The sequence below is a fragment of the Suricata suricatta genome, chromosome 4, assembly GCF_006229205.1.
Source record: "Suricata suricatta isolate VVHF042 chromosome 4, meerkat_22Aug2017_6uvM2_HiC, whole genome shotgun sequence".
Lineage (NCBI taxonomy): Eukaryota > Metazoa > Chordata > Mammalia > Carnivora > Herpestidae > Suricata > Suricata suricatta.
In genome coordinates, this window is record NC_043703.1 from 147,276,264 (window position 1) to 147,300,654 (window position 24,391).

A 24,391-nucleotide genomic window follows, 5' to 3' on the forward strand; every position below is an offset into this window, starting at 1 on the left:
CAGCACCTCTCCCCCTTTTATTTTTAGATTAGAGAAGCTAATTTAGTAGGTGAAAATAACACCTCTTTATCTAAGTTTCATTATTTGATAACTACCAATGTTGAACTTGGCTTATATTTACTAGCAATGTTTCCTCTTATACGGTCGATGATCTGTTGGACACTTGGAATCACTTAACATTTTCCTATTGAATTATGTAGGCTCTTCAATAAAGATATTAATCCCTTGTCATATGGACTGCAAATGTTTTTCCTGACTCTTCTTATTTTGACTATGATTTTTTTTTAATTTGCACGTGCACATGTGCACACATGCACACACACACAATGTGATCCATCTCCTCTGTGCCTGAGTGCTGCCAGGTCTGATGGTGGCACCTTGAGTTCAACAGGAGACACTCTTCCCATAGTTACATGGGCTGCTAATATAATGGTCACGTGTGTCTTTTTTTTTCTTTTACACACATATCTTTTACACACATATCTTCATAGGCCCAGAGAACACATTTTCCTTGATATAGGGAAATTAAGTAGAGAAGGAAGGAGCTAACTAGACTATTGCTTGGTTTTTGTAACAGGTTATAATTTTAGCTCTTCATGACTAGAATCTTCTACACATTCTCCATCTTTTCCTCTAGGACTGGTGTTTCTGAAAATACCATTGCAGATACCTATTAGGCAAGTGTATGGCCTACCAGTGTAGGCCCTTCCCGAGTTCTCTGAAGAACTCTCACTGCCACCGACCCTCATCCACCTTCTTCACACATTTTCTTGCACGAAGATGCAAGGTCTTTGTGAGATTTGGGGGTGAAGGGCATGGGGCTCTTCGCTTGGATGAAATGCTGGTGAATCTACCTTCTCCTACTACTCTGCTAAATTCGTCTCCCTGTAAGAAAGGCTCTGAGAGAGCCCACACAGCTGCTGTGCGGCCTGCACAGGCTTCCCCGTCACTGCGGCCAGGATGGTGGCACACAAAGGCATTCCATTGGCTTCTGAGTCTAGATCTATAAATATATTTATTATAATATAACAAGAACTTAACAATAAACATATACTATGTACAATACCATTACAGAGAACCCTGTTTTGTATCATTCACAGAAATAGCCAGTGTTGCTCCAGTGTGATAGATGAGGAGAGAAGCGGAATTTCAATGTCGTCTGTGTTGAGTCTCGCTGACCACTAACGCCTCCTTGGGAGGCAGACGCGCGCCAACGCTAACATCAGCCCTGCCCCAGGCAGTTAGAGATTTGTGCTCCGGTCCTTGGGTTCACACTTGCACCCTGTTTGACATAAATACTTTAAATGACATACAACGTATGTAGTTTTGTGCTTATTACTTTTTAAAAGAATAAATAATAGTAAAAACTGCATAAACGAAGCTCGGTATCTTGTCCAAGTGAGAGCCACACTTGCGGTGCTAGGAGTTGGTGCTAGGAGTTGATGCCCGACATCAGACCTGGAATTGTGTGTCATCAAACACCGGAGGATGGAAAGCACGTCCTGTCCTTTTCTCCTTAGAAATGGTTTTTATCATGAAATGACAGCAAGTTGACTTCCCAGATAGAAAAATGGCGAATGCGTATTTGGTACCAACTTCAACTAAACAAGCGCAGTGGTGGCGGCTTTCTTCTTGCCCTGGAATGGAAACTGATCACCACGTGAGGTTTGAGGGTCTGAGGGCTGGCAGGAAGGCCTTGCTCTCTTGAGCCACGGTGTGACCTCCCTCCCGGCTCCCCTTGCTCTGGTTAATATGCTACAGGAGGAGTGGTTCTGCTCATGCCCCTCAGGCCGTGGCTGTCATGGCTCGTCTACAAAGGCTGTCCCCATCCTGAGAGCTCTTGTGGCAGGTGCCGTAATATATAGCTATAAATATCAAAAATAGTCTCCTGTGCTTTGTAGACATTTATTCTCCCTCCCTCCCTCTTCCCTTCCCACCCGGCCTGGGTCCTCAGCTTGACCTCATGGAGGGAGCTGGACTGGTGTCACAAGCCAGAACTGGTTTCCTTCTGGAACAGAATCTTCGACAATGCCTCCATGAGGCACAGCTCTTAATGGGACTGTCTGGGAGATACGTTTTTTAAAAAATAAAACAGGGGCCTTCACCCCCACCCAGGAGAGATCCTCTATTCTGCACATAGAAAAAATTAGAGCAAATGCCCCACTCTGGCAGTACCTACAAAGAGCTTTGGGAATTCCCACATTATCCCTCTCATGGCCGCCTTCTTCTCTCAGTACTTAAAAATAGCCTTTTTGTTTATCAAGAAAATGCCTTGGAAATCTAAATAATTGATGCGGGACAAGAGAAAGCTAGCACGGTCACCCGTCCTCCAGCAAAAACAAGGTAGAGAAACCTGTGAAGGACAAAGGCTCTCCCAGCTCTCCCTAGGCTGCCGCCTGCGCTGTGTCCTCCGCCTGGCAGGGATCAGCAGCCTCCCAGGCCTTGTGCGGCACAGGATTGTCCCTTCTCTTCTCTCGGCCACTGAAAAGCGCAGATTGGTTAAAAACAAAAGTAGGAATCAAAGTGATAAGGACACTTTGATCTTATTCCAAGAGAGCCTGACACCTAATATTGTCATAGGATAACTGATCTATTGTTGTGTAGGGATCAAGCTTGCTCTGCAGGAAGGAAAAATCAGCTTCTCTCTCCCAGTTGAAAAATATGTAAAACTCTATTGCACCGGGCAGAGTGAGCGCCTCCGTTCAGAGCAAGTGCCTTTGCAGGAGCCCCCCCTCCCCCTCCCCGGCCCAGCTCCTCGGATGGTTGTGGTTCCTGCTGCTCGGAGCGCTGTGCCCCCGTTTCCCCCAAAGGCGAGGATGATTTTCTACATTCAATGTAGAGAGTATTCAAAATGTTTAGCGCAGTGATTTCTTTGATTGTGTCTATCGACCTCTTATTGGTGTTGCTGAACATTGATCACTGTGAGTAGCATCTGCCTCACCAGACTTGTCCAGTCTCGACATGGACTTTCTGCCGATGTCAGCCGCTTTGAATATATTTCTTTATCACCACGCAGCCGTGTCTGAACACAGGGCAGGGCATGTGGGGGAGTAGGGTCCATGTGTTGGTCGCGGGCTCATAGGCTTCCATGTTGCCCAGGGCAGGCCCTTCACTGCTAACAATGCCGCCAGTTGCATATATCTTGCCATCAAGCACCACAGCGCTGTCGGGGAATGAGGGGAGAGAATTAGCCATCTAGCTGCCACCTCGGACCTGGAGATGGAGTCTTATTACATTGTCCTGGAGCAAGCTGCCTCTCCCTGCGCCCCGTCCTTGTGCTTTTCTCTGCCCTGTGACCCAAGCTGGTATAAAAAAGACACCTTTCCTGTAGGGCCCACTGGGATGCATGCTCACACTACCCTCCGAGTTGTGGGTGACACTTATGTACGCTGGGCATCCCAGGACCTGCCGGACTGCCTAAAGACAGCTAGGAGAACAGCCCTGCCATGATTGTGAACGGGCACTCGGTTCAGTTCACCGAGCATCTACAGAGCATCATGTTGTGTTGTCCACACAGAGACTTCATACTGGTCAAACCCGGAAGAGGACGTGTCTCACCAGCAAGAGAGCAGACAGGGTAATTAGGAGCGAAGTCATAACTGAATGTTGACTGCTCAGTTGACTGCTTTCCCTTGCCAAGACGCTCATGGTCAGAGCTTCCTGCTGTGATTGCTTAACATGAGTGACCTGGTGCTGCTGCCCACCCAGGACTGAGGGCCTATGCGCCCCCTGCAGTGTTGTTACCACGCAGCCTGGCCGTCTTCCTGTAAGAGGCTACGCTGGCTTGCTGCTGTTGCCTCAGTCAGCTGTTCCCACTGCGAGAACGCCACTTCCTGCTCCTGCCTGCACATACTACTGTCTGTGTGGTTCAGCCACCCCGTCCCACGTACCGCTGTGTCTGTGTACCCAGCCCTGCCTTCTCCCTTCTTTCAGCCACAGGCTGTGTGTTCTGGACTATTGCCTGAAGCTGAACAGATACCCTTTCAAGGTCTCCACCTTTTTCTGAAGTTCTGAGCCTGGGACAGAACATGTCAGTCTAGACATCTTACCTGAAGTTTCCAGCCTTATCCCCTGTGGTTCCATGCCACCTGGGCCCCTCACATTCCTTCCCTTCATGGCCCATCTTTCCCTTGCTTCTCTTGCAAGACCCAGGCTATAGCTCCTCACAGGCATTAAGTCTTTCTGTGCCCACTTTTGGTCTCAGATGAGGCACTGGCCTCCTCCCTACAAGCGGTGCTCAAACTCCAGTTGTCTGTTGTGGACAGTGTGGTCGGAGTTGCCTTGCTCACTGCCACCATTTGGAGTATGTGACAGGAAAGAAGGGCTTGAGAAGTGTCGACTCGCCAAGTCAATAGGAGCTCAGCAGTCATCTCGTCCAACCACCTGTTTCATAAATAGAACTTCCCAGAGACTGGAAGTCACTTGTCCAAGGTCACCTGACACGTTAGTAGTAGGTTACAGCTTTCCTAGCTTTGCTGCACCAGCAGTGACGATTCGGTCGTTACCTCTGCATGGGCACAAGATGTCTTCAGGAAAGATCTGCTATGGAAATGTTGAAAATGGGGTTTGTGGGACCCCTTTTCATTCCTTGTTCCTCTTAGTCGAGGAAAGGATGGGGCTGGCAGTGTCATTGCCCAGGGTAATTAGTTTTTCTGGGCCACGGAGGCCAGGCAGACTGGGCACCGAGCACCCTGTAACTGTGACCGCTCTCTCCCTGTGGGGGCTGGGCCGTGTGGGTTTCTGCCCAGTCAGCTGTGCCTTGTACTCTGCTCCCTGGTTCAGAGCATCCTTGAAAAGCCACTTGTCCCGTGTGGCAAAGTGCAGGGCTCTGGCCTGGCACTGCCTCCTATCTGTGACAGATGTGGCAGGCCGTCCTGGGGGAGAGCTGTCTTCATAGCACCCAGGAGAAGGTGTGGCCTCAAGGGACGTGGGGCTGGTGCCTGTAGGAAGCCCTTCATCTCTGGCTTTGAGATGGGTCAGCTGGAGACACAGGGTCGGGCCTGTGGGCCGTGGGCTGCCTAGGGTGCGTCCCACTCTGCCCTGGCACTCACATCCATACCTGCGGTTGGAGGGGGCTGCCGCTCGGGGGCCTGCGAATTACTCTGGTCATCGACGGCAGGCAATCATCATTGATCTTTCCCTCCCTGCCCTCCTCCTTCCCACCCTGGCCGAGATACTGCGGCCCCTCACCTGCAGAACTGGCGAGAATGATTCATGTTTGGGCCTGCCTTAATGTTCCCTTTCTCAGGGTCGTAGATGGTGGTGGCTCTGGCATAAGCCCCGCCCAGGATGAAAACGAAGCCATTGAGGGTGACGGCAGGAGCGTACTTGTTGTCTGTGAAAAGAGCAGGGCAGGCAGGTCAGGGCATCTCTTCTTGGCCTCCCCCTCCCTACCCGTTCCCCTCCAGAGGAGGGGCTCTGGAAGGACTCCCAATGTCACTGGTTAACCTGAGGCCAAGGCCCAGCGCCAGCAGGCACCTGGCACATGGCCCAGCGCGCCCCCTGTCCAGGTAGTGGGGTCAGCGGCGACATCTGGGCTGGGGTTTGCCTCCCCCTCCCAGCCCCTTAGCTGGCCCTCTGGCCTTCGGATATTGAGACAAAGAAAACAGTGAGGAGGGATGCCACACGGACCCCAGGCTGCGGGAAAAGTGTGCGCTTACCAATCATCGGGGACTCGATAAAGCTCCACATGTTGGTCTGTGGGACGTAAGACTGTAGGACGCCTGCGGCTCTGCCTGCCTCGTTCACACCACCGAACACGTAGATCTTGCCGCCACACACCGTGGCCGCTGCGGAGTGCACTGCTTTGGGCAGAGGGGCGACAGCCTCCCATTGGTTGGTAATGGTGTCGTACCTGTCGAGAGAGGAGAAAAAGAGCCCAATATCAAAGACAGACCTTGCACAGGGCAGGGGCGACAAAGGCGGCAGACATTGGTGGGGCACCAACATTTGCTTCCTGCCCTTGGCATCGCTGGCAGAGCCTGAGATCACACACGGCCGGCAGCGCTTGGGATAAGCCATTCAAGGCCACCTAGGTTCTGTCCCAAACTAGCCCTCTTGGCCTTCCTCCCGAACCCCAGTGGGCTCTTTCTTGACTCTACGCAGATTCTGGTCTACATTCTTCTGCTCACAGAGCTCCGCGGCTTCTAGGCCCCTTCATCCCTTTCTATCCAGCTCGCTCCTACCCTTTTCTCCGACCGTGCTGCACTGAGCATCTCCCGTACACCCAGGCTCCGGGTTGGAAGCTGGGGATACGGTGGACCGGACCAGGGAAGGACGAGAGGAGGTGGGACAGGAGAGGTGAACTGACAGGGTTCAGTCATTAATGGATGTTGCCGTTAAGGAAGGTAGAGTCACCTAGGATGACTTGGGGTCTCTGGTTTGGGAAACTGGAAGGAGGGGACTGTGGGATGCCTCCTTCAGGAGGTTGGAGGGTCTGGAGGAGAGTGATGACTTCTGTTTTATTCATGGGGAGTTTAACGCATCTGTGGGTAACAAACTGGGGAAGTGCAGTGGGCAGTTGGCTATAAGGATCTGTGGCCTGAACATGCAGCCTTGGGATCACTGTCGGCACAGGGAGGGAGACTGAAGGTAAAGGAGCTCCCAGGGAGTCTGTAGGCGAGAGTAAGACTGAGGAGCGGAGGACACTGAGGAAGTGCTGGCCTTTAGGAGGGCAGCTGAGGGGGGCCTTGGGGGAGCGGCAGCAGCACGGGGATGGGGGCACAGCTCCACGGGCTGGGGATGTGCTGGGAGGTCAAGAAGTCCCAAACAGCTTCCCAGTGCTCTCGTCATTCACAGAGTGAACGAATGGGAAGGGACGGGGGAGACATGACGGGGAGACTTCTCTTGGATGAAAATCAGCTGGGAACGGGACAGAGAAGGGGCCCTAGGGAGGCATATGGAGCTAAGAGATGGCTTTTATGGGTGGCATGCTGATGAATGTGTAAAAGCAAGCTTCCAAGGGGGAAAAAGGTCCTGATAGGTAGCACCTGCTGATTTCTGTGATGTAAACCCTCTCATCTTGGCTGACTTCAAGCTACAATGGCTCATGGCTGAACGTGGCATTGGGAAGAGAGGCACAGCACGGCACCGCCAGACAGAATCGCCACCATCTACCCACATACAGATACAGTGGACATATCACCTCCAGAGCATAAACAATACAAAATATAATAAAACAGAACAAAGAAACAAAAGTAGTGATGATTTTTGAGTATGGATGTCCTTTGTTTTTAATATAACTTATTTAGTCCTAAGTTTATAGGATTTGATTTTTGATAACACCTGTAGCTAACAACTGGCTTTCAGAATTCCTATAAAGGTAAGAGTCACCTCTCAGGAGCCAGGAGGAACGAGCTGCAGCATATGACGGGTTTTGTTTTAGTTTTAGGGGGAAAGGTTTACTTGTGTTTCCATGCCGACAGGAAGGAGGCCAAATGGATAAGAAAAAGATGAAATATATATGAAAGAGAAGGGAGGGCTGGTAAAGGGAGGTTGCTGGTGGGGGGATGGGATGCAGGTGGGGTCCAGAGTGGAGAGGGAAGAGGTCCTCATGTGGGTGGGAGAGAGGAAGGCAAGGAAGGCGTGAGTGTCCGTACATCTGCAGGGGTGACTGCAGCGAGACCAGAGTTCTTGACTGATTGCTCCACCTTCTCTGTGCAGCAGGAGCCGGCGCTGGCAAGAGTACTGGAATCCATGGGGTAAGAGTCTTGGTCAGGGAGCAGGGGACCAGAAATACATGCTCTTGAGAGTGAGAAACACTGACAGGACCTGACGCACGAAGGACCCAGTATTCGTTGGACGACTTCACTTTGTCATGGGGCCCATTTGCAGGATGGTGGCATTTTCTCTACCAGCATTCAGCCCCCAGAGGGTAGGCGTGGAGAGGGGAAGAGTCACAGGACTGAACAGATCTGTGGCGCATGTACTGCGGGACAAAGTGGCAAAGTAAGAGCATGGAGAAGTGATAGAGTGGGAGCACCAGACAAGGCAGGGACAAAAGTGACAAGCAGCAGCTGACGGGGAGAGACTGGGGATGAAGCAGACTGGAACTGGGGTATCTGAGGTCTTCCTGGGCAGCTTGGATCTCAGTTCGTAGCTTCTCTGTCAATTGTTTCTGGAGGGCTGGTCTCACCAACCCTCACTCTGGACTTTCCACTTGGTGGCCCGTCTATAACTCACCATATGGCTCTTTCGGGTGTCCCGGACTCAAGGTGGGGCCTCCGCTGTGAGCTGGGTTTTTCCCAGCACACCTTTCCTGGGAAGCACTCAGGGCCCATTTTCTCCAGGAGCCTCCCTGGGACACGGGCCATAACATGGTCACAGGGTTAGTGATCGGAAGATGGCCTCTCTCAGCCGGTGCCCCTGGCTCTGAGACAGGGGTGAGGGGACAGGGGTGGGACGTCCAACTCTGTGTCTGGGAAGACTCCGGATCTGAGAAGTGGCTGAAGTGCCTTGCAGGGCAGCAGCTGATTCAGTTAAGCCCCAGACAAATGATATGTGGCTAATCATCAATGCAGGAAGTGTCTTTTGGACAGTGTCAGAAGTTCAGATTATCTGTTTTTTAAGCCAATATGGCAGAGATCCAAAGAGCTCCTGTAGAAGGAGCTGGGTGACAGTGGAAGATTATGTGGCTGTTAGTCTTTAGGCTTTCGGTATAATGGCACATTGCGCCAAATGCGAATTTCCCGAGAGTTTGTTATTCCAGGTGGCTGATTGCCAAGCCACAAGCCCTCCGTCAGCTCAATCTGTCAGCTTCCTGCTTGAGAAGGATATGCTAATGACATGCAAATGACCCTGTGGAGTGAGGCACTCTGCTATCATTTATCCGGTAACCACAGCTAGTGCAATATATTGCTATGAAGTATTAGACCCAGTTATTTATGTAATGATATAATACAGGTTTGTCTATGGCACTGTTGTTTTAATCTATAATTATATAATCTTGCTCTATTCCTGTAATACAGTAATGTAATATAATTATAATGTACCATATATCTCATTCATTATCAATATAAGAGCAATTTGTACCATTAGCGCTTTCCGGGGAACAAAGCACCCTTGCGTCTGTCCCCATTACCCTGACCTTCTTGTCACCCTGAATTCTCATCACTGCCACCGTGTGGCACAGTAATTACTTGCCCAAAGGGGCTCCAGCTCCCTTCCTCCGGAAGCAGTGCGCTTCCCCTCTGCCTATATCCTCCGCCCCATTTGTATGCACACCGCCCGGAGGTCGTCCGGAGGGCTGAGGAAGGGCCGGGGCGCCCGGGTGGCCCCCCATCTATTAAGGTTCCCAGAGTGGCGCTCACACTGGGCTCGAGCGGGTATTTCACAGTGGAACGGAGGCCCGGCCCCCAGGGAAGGCCAGTACAGGCCCTGGAGACTTGCTCTCCAGCCCCAGGGGGGAGGAGCCTGTCCTCCCTCCTTGTGCATTTGATCCTTGAACAAATCCCTGTATTTATCAACAAGTATAAGTTTGCAAAATGAGTAATCAGCATCTTCGGAGATTAAAAATAGCTGACAAAAGCAAGACAGGATGATAGATCTAGCTCAGTGTACTCCTACATAGAAAATGTCTCCTTTTTCATGTGTTTATTATTGGATGACAAACGGTTGGGAGCTGGTGCTTCTGGAAGACTTGGGACGTGATGACCATGCACTGGGTCCCGCTGAAGGCTGTCAGCATCGGGGGTGACCCAGGTTCAACAGCAGTATTAATATCCTCATAATCACACAGGGATTCCCCATTATCTCCAAACCAATATGACAATTAGATGTTGTTACTGAGCCATCTCTGGGCTCCACTTGGGGGAGTAAAAAGCCCGCAGTGAATATCCAGAGCTCGTCTCACTCTGAAACTATCTTTGCTGTAACATTTGTCAAGTGTCCAATTAGCCACTGAGGGAAAAAAATACAAATGGCGGGGTGCGTGCAGGTCCACAGGCAGAAAGCCGTCGCTTGGGAAGACGTGCGTTCCGTGATGGCTGATGACGCGGGCCAGCAGTGGCGGGCAGGCACGTGGGAAGGACGTGGCAAAAGAGCTCTGGTGATCGGAGCTGTGACCGCCTGGGTCGGTCCTTGGGGACCCGCTCAGTCTAACTTGTGGCTCTCTGGGCACTAGTTTCTCACAGAGCAGGACTGCGCTGAGGCCTCCCTGTTTGCCGCTGACTCATGAGCCTCCCTGAGCTCTTCCCGTGGCTTCTCCCCACGGTGTCCGTTCTCGGCAAACATGGGCTTTGCACCCTGCCAAGTGCTCACCACCAGGCTATGCCCCGTCTGCCTCCGCCTGATCCCTATGCTACGTGTGGCCGGTTTTAAAGGGGCCTCCCTGAGGAAGCCAGCCTGGGACTTGCAGCAAAGGGCAGGCTTACACGCACGGCTCTCCCGCCCATTGCTTTGTATTCTAGAGAATTCCAGATGGTTGACTAGACCTGCATGCAGTGACTGTTCCCCGTGTTGCAAGCAGGTTTCCTGGGATGTGTGGGAGACAGGGAGGAGGGGGCTTCCTGGTGTGGAACCTCCCACTCGGCAGGGGCCTGGAGGCACAGCCACAGACGTGGCACACGAGTGGGCCATGGCTTGCAGCTCTGCCCCAAGTCTCAGCACAGCTCTGGGCTGGGACTTCCGGTGCCAGTGCGCCTCCTAGCCGCCTGGTCAGGCCAGCTGCGCCCATCCAGTGCCTTTGCACAGCTACCCCTCCAGCTTGTCTGACCCCAGAACGGGACATGGTGCTCCATCTCAGTGACTGAGCAACTGTCCTTTTCCTGCTTCCCCCTCACCACCCTCGGTCCTCTCCCTTTGCTGTGCTTGAAGGGCCTGACACTATCGCCCTCTAAATGTCCCGTCCCCAGTCAGCCTCGGTGCTGGGGTGGAGGAGCAAAGGGATTTTAGCTTTCGTGACTGTGGCTTCATTACCTCTCCACGTGGTCCACGTTGCCCGCCACGCCAAGTCCCCCGAGGGTGTAAATCTTCCCATCGTAGACAAGGCTGTTGTGTCGGCAGCGGGGGACCGTCATTCTGGAGACGAGGTTCCAGTTATCGAGCAGGGACATGTAGCACCAGACATCGGCCAGCGTCACCCCTGATTCCATCCCACCTGTGAGCAGCACGGGAGGTCCAGAGAGCGGGCAGGGAGTGAGGGGAGCCCCTGGGCCAGGCAGGCCCGGCCCCAGGGGCAGAAAGAGAAGGCTTCACCTACAAAGGAGACGCCTCTGGGCCTGGACTTTCCTTAGCCCTGGCGTGGGGAGGGCAGCCCTTTAGGAAGTCCCTGTGCAGTCCCCAAGCCAGCCCCGGGGGTCCTCACCTGAGAGGTAGATGTTGTCCCCGGCACTCACTACGCTGAAGAACTCTCGGTCGTAAAAGGGCAGTGAGGCGAGAGGGTACCACTTGTTGTTCTGTGGGTTCCAGCAGGTGACAGCCACCAGTGAACGCTGGGTCATCCCCACCATCTGACGGCCCCCAACCAAGACGATGACCTCGGCCACACCTGTAGGGATGCAGATGGGCAGCCTTCAGACACATCCCCACGCTGGCCGCGTCTGCGCCTGGGGCCTCGAGGCGGGCTGACCCCACGGCACCTGCATGTGGGGAGTCCGGGCCACGCCCCTCAGTACCTGCGGAGAGGCGGGGCCGCGTTCGGGGAGTCTGCATCTCCTGACGGGCGTGGGGCAGCATGTGGTAGCGTTTGGCCTCGTTGACCAGGTCCCGACATGCTTCTGACGACTTGATCAGCTCCTCGTTGTCCACCACGTTGAGCAAGTAGCTGGGGTGGATGAAGGGGAGGCGGACCACGGCCAGGAGCTCCGCGGCATACTGCAGGGACAGGGGGACACGGCATCCCCTGAGATCATACAGACCCAGCCACCTCTGCCGAGTCACATTGAGAAGACAGGAAGGAGGGGCGTGGTACTGCATATGGGTCACTCCAGTTGCATCTGGCTTGTGAGTGTAGACACCGCTCAGCTCAGCCTAGACAGTGTGAGTGGGCCCCTCCCCCATCACCCCTCCAGCGAGAGCAGAGGATTGGGGAGGTCGGGTGTGTGTGCTGCCACTGGCCCTGGGGTGAACCACCCCTGGTCTGCTGCAGGGGGACTGAAATGAGCGTCCTTATCCCCGGGGAGGTGTACTGGGGCAGGAAGTCGAGAACAGACAGGACGGCCCAGGAAGGCTGACGGTGACCGTGAAGCCTGCAAGTCACCCCCGTCAGAACCTGCATCTCCCCAAGCCCTTTGGTGGCACCCCGTTGCATCAGACTGGCACCTGGACCCTCTCACCTGCACTGGAGGCTTTTTGTGGACTGGCTCGAATCCCCTCCTGCCTGGCAAACCCTTTGCTCACCGCTCAGCTTTAGTTTCATCCAACAAATCATTGGGGACCCCCTTTATTGAGGGTGCAAAGCCCAGTAAGACCCAGCATCTGACTTTCAGGTGTACACAGGAAAATGGGGGTGGGGGAGGATCCATTACATAAAAGGCACTAGTGGGCTCCAGGAGGAGTCCAGTTAGCGGGGGTTGGGAGTGCAGGATGGGAGGCTTCCCGGAGTGCATGACGCCTGAGCTGGGTGTGGAAGGATCGCACATTTCTGCGGGTCTCGGGGAGAGGAGGGAGGATGCTGAAAGCACGCGCAGAGGTGGGGAAGTCAGTGCACGTGCGGAATTCTCTGGAACTTGTTCTTGTCGGGTGCAAACGGTCTTTGCTGGGGGTGGGTGTGGTGGCCAGGGAGGAGGGGACTGGAGAGGGTAGTGGAGGCCAGAGCCTGATGGCTCCATGCCTCTCTTGCCAAGGCCCATGTGCTGTTTCCTGTGGAGTCGATGATGAACTCACGGGGGCTCAAAACAAAGAAATCACACGATCAAACACGTCCTTTAGGATGACAGCTGGCTCCGGCTGCCGGATCGGAATGAGTTTGCAGTGGAGAAGCCTGAAGGTGGGGGCATGCGCAGGGAGACAACGGCAGTGAAGCTGGGGAGATGCGGGGCCTGAACGGGGAGAGGAAGTCGGCCCTCTGCTGTGGGAGTGAGGAGGCGAAGTGACAGCAGCCTGTGGTCCAATGGATGTGGAAGGTGTGGGAGGTATCCGGGCTTCTGTTTTGGGTAACGGGCGGAACCGAAGGAAGGAACACAAGAAGATGTGTAGCTTTGGGGGGTTGTGAAATAGAGGGGCTTGAGGGACATTGGCCACAAGACACTGGCCACTCAAACACAGAGGTCCAGGCTGGAGACAGATCTGGGGGCCGTGGTGGATCGGGCGGTCACTACCACAGCCACCCAACCTGACGGCCTTCTCCAGAAATGAATCTTGCCCCTTCCCCGCCTGACCAGAGCACCTGCTTCTCCGGGGCTCAGGGGCCGGGGCCAGGGTGGAGGACCCCGTGCTGCCCATCCCAGCGCCTGCTCTCCTCCCCCGCACCCCCACCTCCCCCTGCTGCTTCCTGCTCCACAGGCAATGAAGTTCCCTTGTCATCTGTCACTCAGCTGCCTCAGGGTGTTGTGGGCCCGGGCCTCCCGTTTGCTGCTTCCCAGGTGGACTCTGAGCTTCCCTGAGAACTACCCGTGTCTGTGCTAACTCCTGTGTGTGTGTGGGGGGGGGGGGGCGGGGGCTCCAATGTTAGAACCAAGGCCGTCCCATTCTGAGCAAGGCCTTCAGCCCAAAGATCCTGCTGGTTGTGATCGAATTCTGATGACTCAGAGGCCCCTCCTGGGGACCCTGCCCTCCTCTCTTTCTTTCCTGGACCCTGGCTCCAATCCCCCCCCCCCCACAAGGGACTTCCCTCTGTGATGTGTGCAGTGTTTCCTATCTCCAGTGTGGTTCTATGTGATCCAGGTGTCCTCCACCCTCTCCATAACTGGAACGTTGGGGGTTACCCTGAGCTCACAGGGGCCCCGGGGCACCAGCTGCCCCCTGCAGGGCCCTGCAGCCTCTGGTTGGCTTAAGTCTCCTTCAGGCCGAACATCAGCCCTTCCAACCCTCTGGCAACTGACCTCTCATCTCTCATCCCTCCCTTTGCTTCTCTGCTGCCCACAGTGGCCATCCCAGCCTCCCCCGGCCTGGGCCTCCAGGCTCCTATACACCCCGCTGATGGTCTGAGTGGGCCGTCCTGTCTCTTCCACCTTTCTGCACCCTTGCTCCAGATGCCATCCCTGCACTGTGCCCCTGCCACAGGGAGGAGGGGTAGGAGGGCTACCTGTGCACGGGACACTGGGTCCTTCTTGATCCACTTGATGACGGTCTCATATACTAGTTCCTCGGCCTTCGTGTTGAGGCTGTCATTGGAGATGTAGGCGATGAAGTCGTCCTTGGAGATGCTGAGGATCTCCTCCTGGGCCGCCACCTCGGGGAAGATCTGCAGCGCAAAGGCCTTGGCCATGTGGTAGAGCTCGCTGCACTGCATGGCCTCAGCCATGGCCAGCACCCCCAGGCAGTTGCTGGCCGTCAGCTGCTTCTCTGGGGGCAAGAGCACAGGACCACTGACCACAGGGCCCTGGAAGGGTGGCCATCCAATTCTATCGCCTGGCACTCTGGATCCCTCTCCGAACTCACATCCTGTGACCTGCCTTCAGCAGCCAGGGGGCCCACAAGACCATTTCCGGTGTCCCTGGAGCTGTGGGTGGACCTACCGGGTTTTCCTCTGCCCTGTCACATGCTTCCCATCCTGGCAGCTCCCTCTGCTCCTGCAAGTCCCGGCAGAAGGACCGAGAGTATGAGGTATGGACTATCAGTGCTGGGCTTGGAGACTTCCTCACTCCCATGAGCCTCAGGGCTTGGGTCTGGGCTGGGGGCAGGGGACAGGGGTCACGCTGAGGCTTCCAGTGTCTTCTAGAACTGTGACGGGCTCCCACTTTAGAATCACACGAGCCGTAACACCCCTCCTATGCCCACCCGCCACCTCCCATGGGCCCCAGCCTCACCCAGCCTGGCCTCTAGACTGGGCATCGGTCTAGCCGGCTCTCCCAAGATCTGGCTAACGGCGATTTTGGTCTGGATGTGTCCAGGTCCGTGCCAGTGCACACAGTTAGTGAATTTTCATCTTCACGCTGCTTCGTGAAATCCAGCTCCCCCCGGAGATGTACACACAGCCTCTCCCTATGAATCCTCCCTGTTTACGAATCTTCCGCCTGCCCTCGCCAGTCCCTCTGGGCGACCCATGCGCTCCCGCCCCAGGCTCACCGAGGAAGGACACACAGACTTTGCAGAAGGTGTGGAACTGGAACTTGCTGGCCGCCTCCAGCAGCGTCTTGGCGTTGGCTGAGTCAATGACCAGGGAGCCCGTGTAGACAAACTCCAGCAGCAGTTCAAGGACGTCGGCCTGCAGGTTGGACAGGACGAGCTGCAGCTTCTCCCGGCCACACTGGCTGCCGTCTTGCACCGACCTAGGCACAGAGACCAGGGTGTCCTTACCTGCCACCCCGCGGCCACAGTGCCGCCTCCTCACAGGGCTAGATCTCCCTGCATGCCTCGGTCACGCCCTTCATTTTAGGACTCAAGGGACACGGCAATGACACACCTGAACCTAACGACCTGACACGGGATCTGAAAGAGAAGAGTCTGACCAGAGACGCCCAGAAGAACAGAAAACCCTGCTTATCACTACTTGGCATGTCCATGCAAAAAAAGATGCAAATCAAAAAGCATGAGCTGTGGATGGGGACGAGGACCAGGACTGGCCTCAAAGGGAAACAATACGGTTCGGCCCCGCTGGGGCCCCCGCGGCCTCCAGTGGGAGAGCCGCTGGTGCACCTGAGGCTCCCAACCGGCCGTGACCACAGCCGATCCAGAGCCGTCCCTCCATCGCCCCAAGCCATCCCGGATCCCTGACTCCAACCCCACCTATTTCCAAAAACATATTGTTTCCTTTTTCAGGCATGGAAAGGAAGCCCTTCATGACATTGCTTTGAAACTGAGGACGAGACGAGAGAGACGGACAGGATGGGTAGAGCTGGGGGGGGGGGGGGGGGGGGGGGGGAACAACCAAGGACTTCCGCCACAGACAGCCAGCAGCCATGACCTGGGACCTGGCCCGGGGCGGGGCCCTCCTGCCACATGGAACACGGGGTCAGAGGTCAGAGTGGCCTGCGTGTAGAGTGTGCATCGGGCTTGTGAACTGGGGGGAGCAGGGGAGGGACACAAATATATAAGTATGTTTATATCTGGTGTCTACAGAAATACGAAACCATTGCAAAGGCTCCTAAGGCCTGGCAGCCGCGCCCTAAAGCTGCACCTGGAAGGAAACAGATAAGATGAAGCAGAAATAACATCGCCCCAGAAGTGACCAGGAGGAAAGACACCCAGAGCGTTAAGAGTCAAGAGGCAGGTTTCTCAGAGATGATTGGCTTGGTGCCCCACCCCGGCCACTCTGACCGGTCCTGCTTCCTGCACAGAGCCTGGTCCTGCCCCGGGGCCTGGTTCGGCCACGTGGCTGGGAAATGACCTCTGCGTTCCCCCCTCAGTCCCTCCTGAGGAGGCTGGGGTGAGACTCCCGTGACTGGTCCCTCAGGCGCCCCTGTGGCTGGCAGTGGCGGTGTGGAGGCGTCCGGAAGTGAGCAGGCTAGCCCCAGAGGGAGGCCGGCTCCTGTGTGGGCAGGGAGCTAGAGGACCCGTGTGCCCCTGCCCTGCCACGGACAGGCCGCCATCTTGCCTTTCTGGCCCTCAGGCTCCTCTTCTGCAAAACAAGAGGGTTGAACTGGATGACATCTGAAGTCCCATGCAAAGTTTATTGTGACAGAGGCTGGAAAACACCTTCCCCGCGAGACTCTGAAATGCCACCATGAGAGCCACATTCTCTCCAGTTAGGCCCTGGCCACTAAGGGCTTTTAAAACACCAATATGATGGGGCAGGGAACAGACGTGGCTGCGATCCTACCCCCCTTCCCACGGTGCCCCGCGGGGCCCTCCCCACGGAACGGCTCATCTGACGGGGCCTGCGGGGGCCCTGCCTCCAGGCCTGGAGGGAAAGTTGCTGGCTAAACCGAGGATCCTGGCAGAGCCCCTTCTCAAACCCAGAGACATACACGGTGTGCGTGACTTTTCAAGTGACTTAACCGAGTCCTCTGCTGTCGGGATAGATTTTCATGCTTGGGTAACTTTGTTAAGTATAAAACTAGTTCATTATGTGACCACTTGAAACCACAGAAATCTAACACCTCAGGCCTCAGGGGCCATCTGGTCGACCTCTTACTCGGTCTTTGTTGCCTCTGCCTTCACTCCTACGTGCCACTGTCCTCCTCCCACCTTTCATGCCCTGCAGAGGTCCTGCTGGGCCACAGCCAGGGCACGGCATATGGGGCCAAAGTCAGGCTGCTCACATTCCCCCGAGGTCCCCAAGCCACTGCCGTGTCCACCTCTGGCCAGCTCTCCTGTCCACCCAGGAGACAAGCTCCAGTTCAGTGAAGAGCTGGGGTTTACTTCAGCTACACACACACACACACACACACACACACTGAAGTGCATGTAACATGTGACCCTGAGAACCCTCAGCATCACCCTGTGGGGAGGGGTGTTGGGCAGATGGGAAGGTCAGGGGGGTCCATGGCCCTGCATGACGAGTCTGATGGGACATGCATGGCTGTGCTTCTGGGAGATGCTTGTCCTGCCCAGATTCTGAGCCAGGGAGAGGGTCCTGGGGACAGGGTGGTATCCGTATGGTCAAGGAGTGCAGGGACAATGTGAGGAGGCACACAGGGTGCTGACCATGGCAGGTGCCAGCCAGGGTTGGTGAGGACCACTGTCCCTGTGATGCACGGCTGTAGCTGCTCCTCCAGGCCCCCTGTGAGGGCCTCCTGTGGGAAGCAGGGGGCTGCTGGGCAAAGGACCTTAAGGGGAAATGGCTGGAGGCCCTTGGGTCCAAAAGCCAGATGCTGTGGGCAGAGCGAAATTCTACTTGGCAATGGAGGAATACTTGGGAACATGATGGAGGTTTTGTTGGGTGGCTGAGCTGAAGATCTGGAGGAGGCGAGGCCCCAGGCAGGCCCCGTCAGATGAGCCCATCTGGACCTGCGTGTTCATTGTTCACAGAGGTGTTCACGGGGCCGAGGGAGGCGGTGGTCACTTTTCATTGCTGGCCATCAGCCTGTCTTGGGACTAGACCTCAGTGATCCCTATGCCTCTTCCCTATAAGTAGGAATCCCCTGAGAGGCATTGCCTCTGACGGGTGGTCCTGGTCACCAATGGGGAGCTGTGTTCTCTACAAACGACCATTCTGTCCCTGTCCTAAGCTGGCTCTTGAGGTCCAAGCGTCCTGCTCCACTCAGCCACATGGCATGCTGACAGCTGCTGTGTAGTCTGGGTCATGACTTGGTCTTGGAGGGAGAGGGAGCTGGGCAGGAACGAGCAGTGGTGGCCTTCTCAGGTTGGGCCATGGACCTAACACCGGGTGGGAGTGCGGGCCGGGCTGGTGTTGCCCAGTCCACACGGGACCCACGGGTTCTATCAGAAGACCCACACTCCCTGGGCCCTCCTTCTCCTCGGGTATGGGACACAGCCTCTGCTTGGCAGGCCTGGGTCTGTGGACGTGCCAGGAATGCCTCATCCCAAATACGAGACTGTTTGAGAGCCCACCACCAACAATGTGCTCTCCTGGACAAGAACTGCCCTCCCTAGATCTTAGGGCACTCCATTTACTCCTCACACACCTCAGTGATCCTGTGCTTTCATTTTGCAAGTCAGAGCTGGAATAATGGGAGGGGAACGTGGGGCAGTGGAGGGTGGGGGGTAGTCACGGAGCAGGTGGTGACTGTGGATGGCATCCTGACCTGCTCAGGAGGACGACTCTGCTTCTCCAGGGTGACTCCTGCCCCACGGCATGCGTGGGAGCTCAGGCATGTCACCTGCTCCAGGGCGCAGACGCGCACACACTAGCCTCACTGCGTCCCAGGGACTTTCACAGCTCAGGTAGGCCCTGGCCCGCCCATGGCGATTTGGCGATGGGTCTGACTTACATTGTTCTGCTGGCCTTCGAGATCTGTGATCCTCTCGTCTTATTTTGTGGTCTTCTGGCCACAGCTCTCTGTTCTACCAGGAAAGGGGGCAGACAGCCACCCACAAATGCCCAGCCTCACGGGGAAGGAGGAGAAAGCCAGCATATGGCTTAACTATTGTGTTCAAGTCTGTTGGGCTCCCCTACATCTAGACTCTATGCCACTCAATTAGGTAGATCCTTTTAGCTTCCCCTGGAGAGGAAGATGGAGAAGCTTAGAGACTATACATGGGCCTGTGAGAATCACCTTGGACAAATCAATGTGTCCATCTATTTGCATTTAATATGAAAAGAGAATATAGTTGGAATGAGTCATAAGCTCCAACAGACTTTGCGAGATGAGGGATTGAGCTAGCAGGCAGAATGCCAGGTCTCTCTCCCATTCGGTATGATGAGGGGGCAGGCTTCTCTGGGGCTTGACATTTTCTCCAACACCTAGGCTCATGTTCAGAAGTACTGGCCGGGAAGGCATTCTCTCTGCTATCTCTAAAGGACAGCCCCCTGTCCTCTATGCTGGGGCCCACAGCCTGCCTGGCCAGGGGGTGCAACCGATGCCTCCCATGGCACCAGTCAGCCCCGAGGGCTCCTCGGCTCCTGGGGATAAGTGCAGGGACTTCTTCGTAGGGTCCCCCAAAAGTCCAGGGCAGATCCAGGTCCTGCTCAGCGGGGTTGAGAAGTGACTCTGGATTGGGGAGATTGCAAGCCCACTACCCCCAGTCGGCTCCAAGTTCCTGAAGCCTGGGGCTCAGCCCACTCGATCCTGCTGGGGTCCGCCTCCAGCCTGGGTGCAGGAGAGGTCCCTCACGTTATCCAAAGGCAAGGTCGCAGCTCTTCTCTCTGCCACGTGTTCACCCTTGATTGCTGCAGGAACTCAGGTGGGGCAAAACAGGGACGGTGAGTTAGGAACAGGGTTCTCGGCACAGGCTTTGCTCTGGGCTTCACGGTGGCCCCCGGAGTGTCCTCCGGCGCCCCCCACTCTAGACAGTATGGCCTCTCCTGCGATGGGGGCAAGAGTCTCCAACTTAGGTACCTATTATAGGCGGGGATTATGTCTTCTCTTGGGCAGATCTGGTGTCTAGTTTACAAGGGTTTCTAACACACACACACACACACACACACACTGCATCCTTCTTCCTTGCCTGTCCTCACTGTCAACCCTAAGTTTTGCTTTCTTTCCTTATAGACTTCATGCACAAATAAAGGCTACATTTTTGTTCTTCTCTAGGTTAGCAAATGGTTGGTAAGACCATAAGCTTTGGAGTCCAACCTCAAGTCCAATCCCAGAGCGACTTGGTTACTTAAAATTCTCTGGGCCTCAATTTCTTCATCTGTAAAATGGGGATACTAATGGTACCTGCTTCTCAGGGTTAGTGGGAGGATTTTCAGGATGACATTAGACATTTCTACAAGTCTCCTTCTGGGCTGGGTTTTGTCCTCATCAGAGGAAAAGGGCAGGAGTTTGAAACTCAGTAAGGGAAGATAGTGGGAAGAAGCCATTGCAGCCACACGAAAAGGTAAATGCACATGTGAGGAAAGAACACGTGGACAAAGGGGGGGTTGGCCTGGGGCCTGGGGACAGAGGGCTCCAGGCAGGACATGTGCCTGGCCCCAGGGCTCACGGGCAGCTGAGCTGGTCAGGAGAGGACACTGAGACCCCGCTGTCCCACTCACTGATTGTCATCCTTATGAAACACACATCTGACGGTGACACCACCATGCTTATAGCAAAGCCTTGCGAGCCGGCTCCGCCTCCGCACCGGCCTCTCAGACACTGAATTACCTGCAGTGTCCTGATGCCACCATCCCCCCGCCCATCCCGAGGCCGTGCACTTGCTGTCCTCCACCGGCAGTGGCTCTGTCCTGCTCACCAGCCCAGCCAATTCCCGTTCTTTGTTTAAAATCCACAGCAGATGCCACCGCTCCCTGCGGGCTGTCCCTGGATGCCTCTTCTCCCGTAGTTAGGTGCTTTGCCTGTGATCACTAAACCCCATTTGTGTGCTCAGTCTGCTCTCCTGTCCATACTTCTTAACACTTTCCCCCTGGCAGGCTGTGGGCCTCCTTGGGGCAGAGACCCGTCTCATCTGGAGTTTCCGGCCGGACCTGGCACCTCAGGAGGGGCTCCTGCTTGTTAGCTGAGGGAAAAGTACTGAATGATTTAATTTCCCTAGGTCTGTCCTGTGACCCCAGGTGAGGGTGTCCACACTGGGGTCATGGCTGGGGCTGGGATGGTGTCCTTGCTGGGGCCAGAGCGGTGAACACGGCCTCTGGGTCTGCGGGTCCTGGTGCAGCCACGTGTCCCTGACACTGCTCACTGAGACGCTCATGAAGGCGAGGACGGGACACCGTGTTCCACACACAGACTGTGCCCACACCCTCTGGCTCTGTCGTGCAGCGCCCATTCGGGCTCAGTGGGCAGAGCCCCATCTCTCCTGCTGAGCCATCCTGGCTGTTTTACACTAAGTCTCCAGGGTCACAGACTGAAATGGCATGGTGACGACATCAGCCGCTCCCTGACCGCTGAGAGTGTGAACTTCTCCAGAGTTTTACATGACCAGAGAGGAAATCACCTTTCCATAGAGAGTCTATGTTCCTCCCCACAGGAGGACGCCATTTGCAGCTATGGGCAGAAATAGTGCTGTGCACCAAGGTCAAGTTGAGGCAAGTAAAATTTTAAATGGCTGCAAATTAGCATTGTAACCTTCAACCACAGGGGGTCTCTGGGCTGGGCTTTGGCCTTCCCTCCTCCCTGGGTGACCTCCTGTATGCTGAGGGAGTCTCCCCAGGCTTCAGCCTCTCTGGGTTCAGACTCATCTATCTGGCTGCCTACCAGGTGTGTCTGGTTGGACATCCTTCAGCTGCTCAATTGTCACTCGCTCAGCTCTGCCTTGACGTTGGCCCGTGGGCCCACCGTCCACCCTGGGATCTCATCATTCTCACATCCTAGGGCTTGCACGTGGGAAGCTTTTGCAGGCCTAGGGATGCCCATCCCCTTCCTGCCACCCTGGGGTGTCAGAGCTGGAAGCAATACTGGATGTCATTCGAACCAACCTCCTGTTTTACAGATGAGAAATCTCGAGGCCTGAGAGAGAGGACATGACTTGCCTGGGGTCCCAGGACAAGTGGTAGAGTCAGGTGTAGAACCCAGGTCTCCTAGCTCCCAGCGGGGTGCCCTCTCCCTTCCAGTGACTGCCTCTTAGCTCTAGCGCCCGTCATTTCCACTTAGGGTCACTGAGGCACGTTCTACAGTTCATCTTCAGATGGGCATCCCCTTCCCACTGCTCCTGATGATCCCACACCCTCAGACCAAGCCCAGGGCCCTCGTCCCAGGGGTCAGGGCTTGCCTGGCCATCTCACCCCAGCTCACACGCCATCTCTGAGAAGGCTATGTTCCCCTCCACACTGCCTATGACAGGCAACCCATCCCTTTTCTGGAGCATTCTAGAACATTCCTTGTATTCCAGACCATTCCAAGCAACCCACCCCTTGCCTGGAATGTTCTTCCTCTTTCTTTGTTGGCCTAAGAAGCATTCACTACTTTGGGTTTCCACTCTCTCTGCTGTGTACAAGTTTGGCTTTGCAGGTAAGGTCTCTGAGGACGTGCAAATGGCCCTGTGCTCCTCTTGCCCACATCATCCTAGCCCAGGGCTGGGCCATCACTCAGTACCAACCTGCCCCTGCATCCTGCCTGCTCTGTGCCCTCCAGCTGGTCTGTAGCAGGGACCAAGGCCCTAGGATGCTGGTCACTGCCAGTACCAGAATTTGCCAAGATTGGCGGCACAAAGACCTCCCTTGGCCTGAAGAAGCCACTGAACGTGCCCCTTTACCCCAGAGCTCATGCCCCTGACCCCTCTGCTTGGACAGCGGGAACCCAAGCACCGGGGGCGGGAGACCCAAGCTGTCCATGAGACTGGAAGTCACAAAAAGCCTGCCCCGTCCTGCATGGCTGGGGCCAGTGTGGCTGGGCGGGGCTTGCACGCCGGGCAGCTCAGCTCTAAGTGAAAGGACACAACAGATTGGAAAGGAGGTGCCAGCCAGTGTGCCATCCTGAAACAAAACACAGTCACTCTGGGGTTAGTTGGCAAGTCCAAACACAGCATTGGGAAGCAAGCAGAGGTCCTGTCCTCTCACTCTGAGCCCAGTCCCGGCTCAGCGTCCGCCCCGGAGAGGCTGCAAGGCAAAATGAGCAGCGGCATTAATCTGCTGATGGGTGAGAGAAACAGGAGCGTTACCCTGGGCGGGCCCCCTCGGCTGCTCTCCCTCACTAAGGAGCTAGAAGGTGGCCCCTGACTTGTTTGCGAGGGTATGAAGCAGACAAATTAAAAAAATCAACATAATGGAAAAAAAAAAAAAAAGATGCTCATGCACCATTAAAACTCATTCAGGTAGAAAGAGCCGGGGCAGAGGGCAGAGGGGAGGGGAGCAAAGGCTGAGAGAGACCGTGTTTAGGACACAGCTGGTCTGAGCTCAGACATCGCCGGCTTAGGCGCAGTGTACAAGAATCAAGGCATGCGGCATGAGTGAGGAGTTGGCTACAAGTCTCTTCTCCCCGACTCGAGCTGTGGAAACGGCACCTGGGGCACCCTGTGCTCCTCAGCGGGGGGACAGTCTGGTCGATGTGCTTTCCTGGCGTTAAGTTCACCATCGACAGCAGCGATGATCGTGCCTGGGACCCCGTGCTCAGCCAGTGGGGACAGTGTGCAGCAGTTCCTTAAAGTGGGGTCTATGTGCAGTCTACCGTCCTCCTAAACTCAGGGAGGGCTTGCGAGCCACTGAGAACTCGGGATCCTCGGGGCAGGGCCGGGGCGTTGACTACTGCTGGCAGAGGCCCCCCCGGTGGCCAGCAGAGCTGCATGGGGCTGGCTGGGGGCAGTGGCTGCTCTGAGGCTGTGTGTGAGAGGGCACTCGGGAGGAGGGAGAGGAGGGGGAGAGATGGCTACTGGCTCTGTGACAGGGAGTCACGCTTCAGGAACCTGCAAGAGAGGGGGGGAGAAAAGCGACACAAAAGCGTCCTACAAAGGAACAGACCCGACCACAGCTGGAAGGAAGGCAAACCTTTGAATCAGGTCCTTGAAATAGAAGCTGCAGGAAGCTAGAACATTTTGGTGGACTTCAAACTCTCTGCCTTCAACAACAATTTTCAGGTCTGTAAACGCTTTCGCTCTGCGCTGCTGGTTCAATTCCTTCAACATTTCTGCAGAACAGAGAAGACAGACAGGGCCAGGTTCCCATTAAGAGTTTTTTTTTTTAATTAAAATTTTTTCTTTCAAGAAGTAGAGAAATAGGAAAATACTTGATACTGTTTCTAGGCAAGACTGGCTCAACACTGACAGTCAAAAGAAGTCACAAACGATGCGTAAACAAGCAGCAGTTGGGAGGGGCTACATAACCGAAGGGATAACGACTTTCAAAAGCCAAGGAAAA

At 55.2% G+C, this 24,391-nt stretch overlaps 2 protein-coding genes across 2 annotated transcripts in view; one reads left to right on the forward strand and one right to left on the reverse strand.

Moving 5' to 3' along the window:
- The window catches only part of ATAD2B (ATPase family AAA domain containing 2B), a 173,394-nt gene extending 172,052 nt beyond the window's left edge, over positions 1-1,342 (forward strand). Inside the window, exon 29 of the mRNA XM_029938225.1 lies at positions 1,101-1,342. Coding sequence (XP_029794085.1) covers positions 1,101-1,106 — 6 coding nt within the window. The 3' untranslated portion in view covers positions 1,107-1,342. The remainder of the gene's footprint in view (positions 1-1,100) is intronic.
- Positions 1,343-2,775: 1,433 nt separating this feature from the next.
- The window catches only part of KLHL29 (kelch like family member 29), a 305,147-nt gene continuing 283,531 nt past the window's right edge, over positions 2,776-24,391 (reverse strand). The window contains exons 7-15 of the mRNA XM_029938230.1: positions 24,023-24,161; positions 15,166-15,368; positions 14,183-14,442; positions 11,613-11,811; positions 11,303-11,485; positions 10,915-11,095; positions 5,661-5,854; positions 5,191-5,335; positions 2,776-3,163 (exon numbers count right to left, since the gene is read on the reverse strand). Of these exons, the coding sequence (XP_029794090.1) occupies positions 2,980-3,163; positions 5,191-5,335; positions 5,661-5,854; positions 10,915-11,095; positions 11,303-11,485; positions 11,613-11,811; positions 14,183-14,442; positions 15,166-15,368; positions 24,023-24,161 (1,688 nt within the window). The 3' untranslated portion in view covers positions 2,776-2,979. The remainder of the gene's footprint in view (positions 3,164-5,190; positions 5,336-5,660; positions 5,855-10,914; positions 11,096-11,302; positions 11,486-11,612; positions 11,812-14,182; positions 14,443-15,165; positions 15,369-24,022; positions 24,162-24,391) is intronic.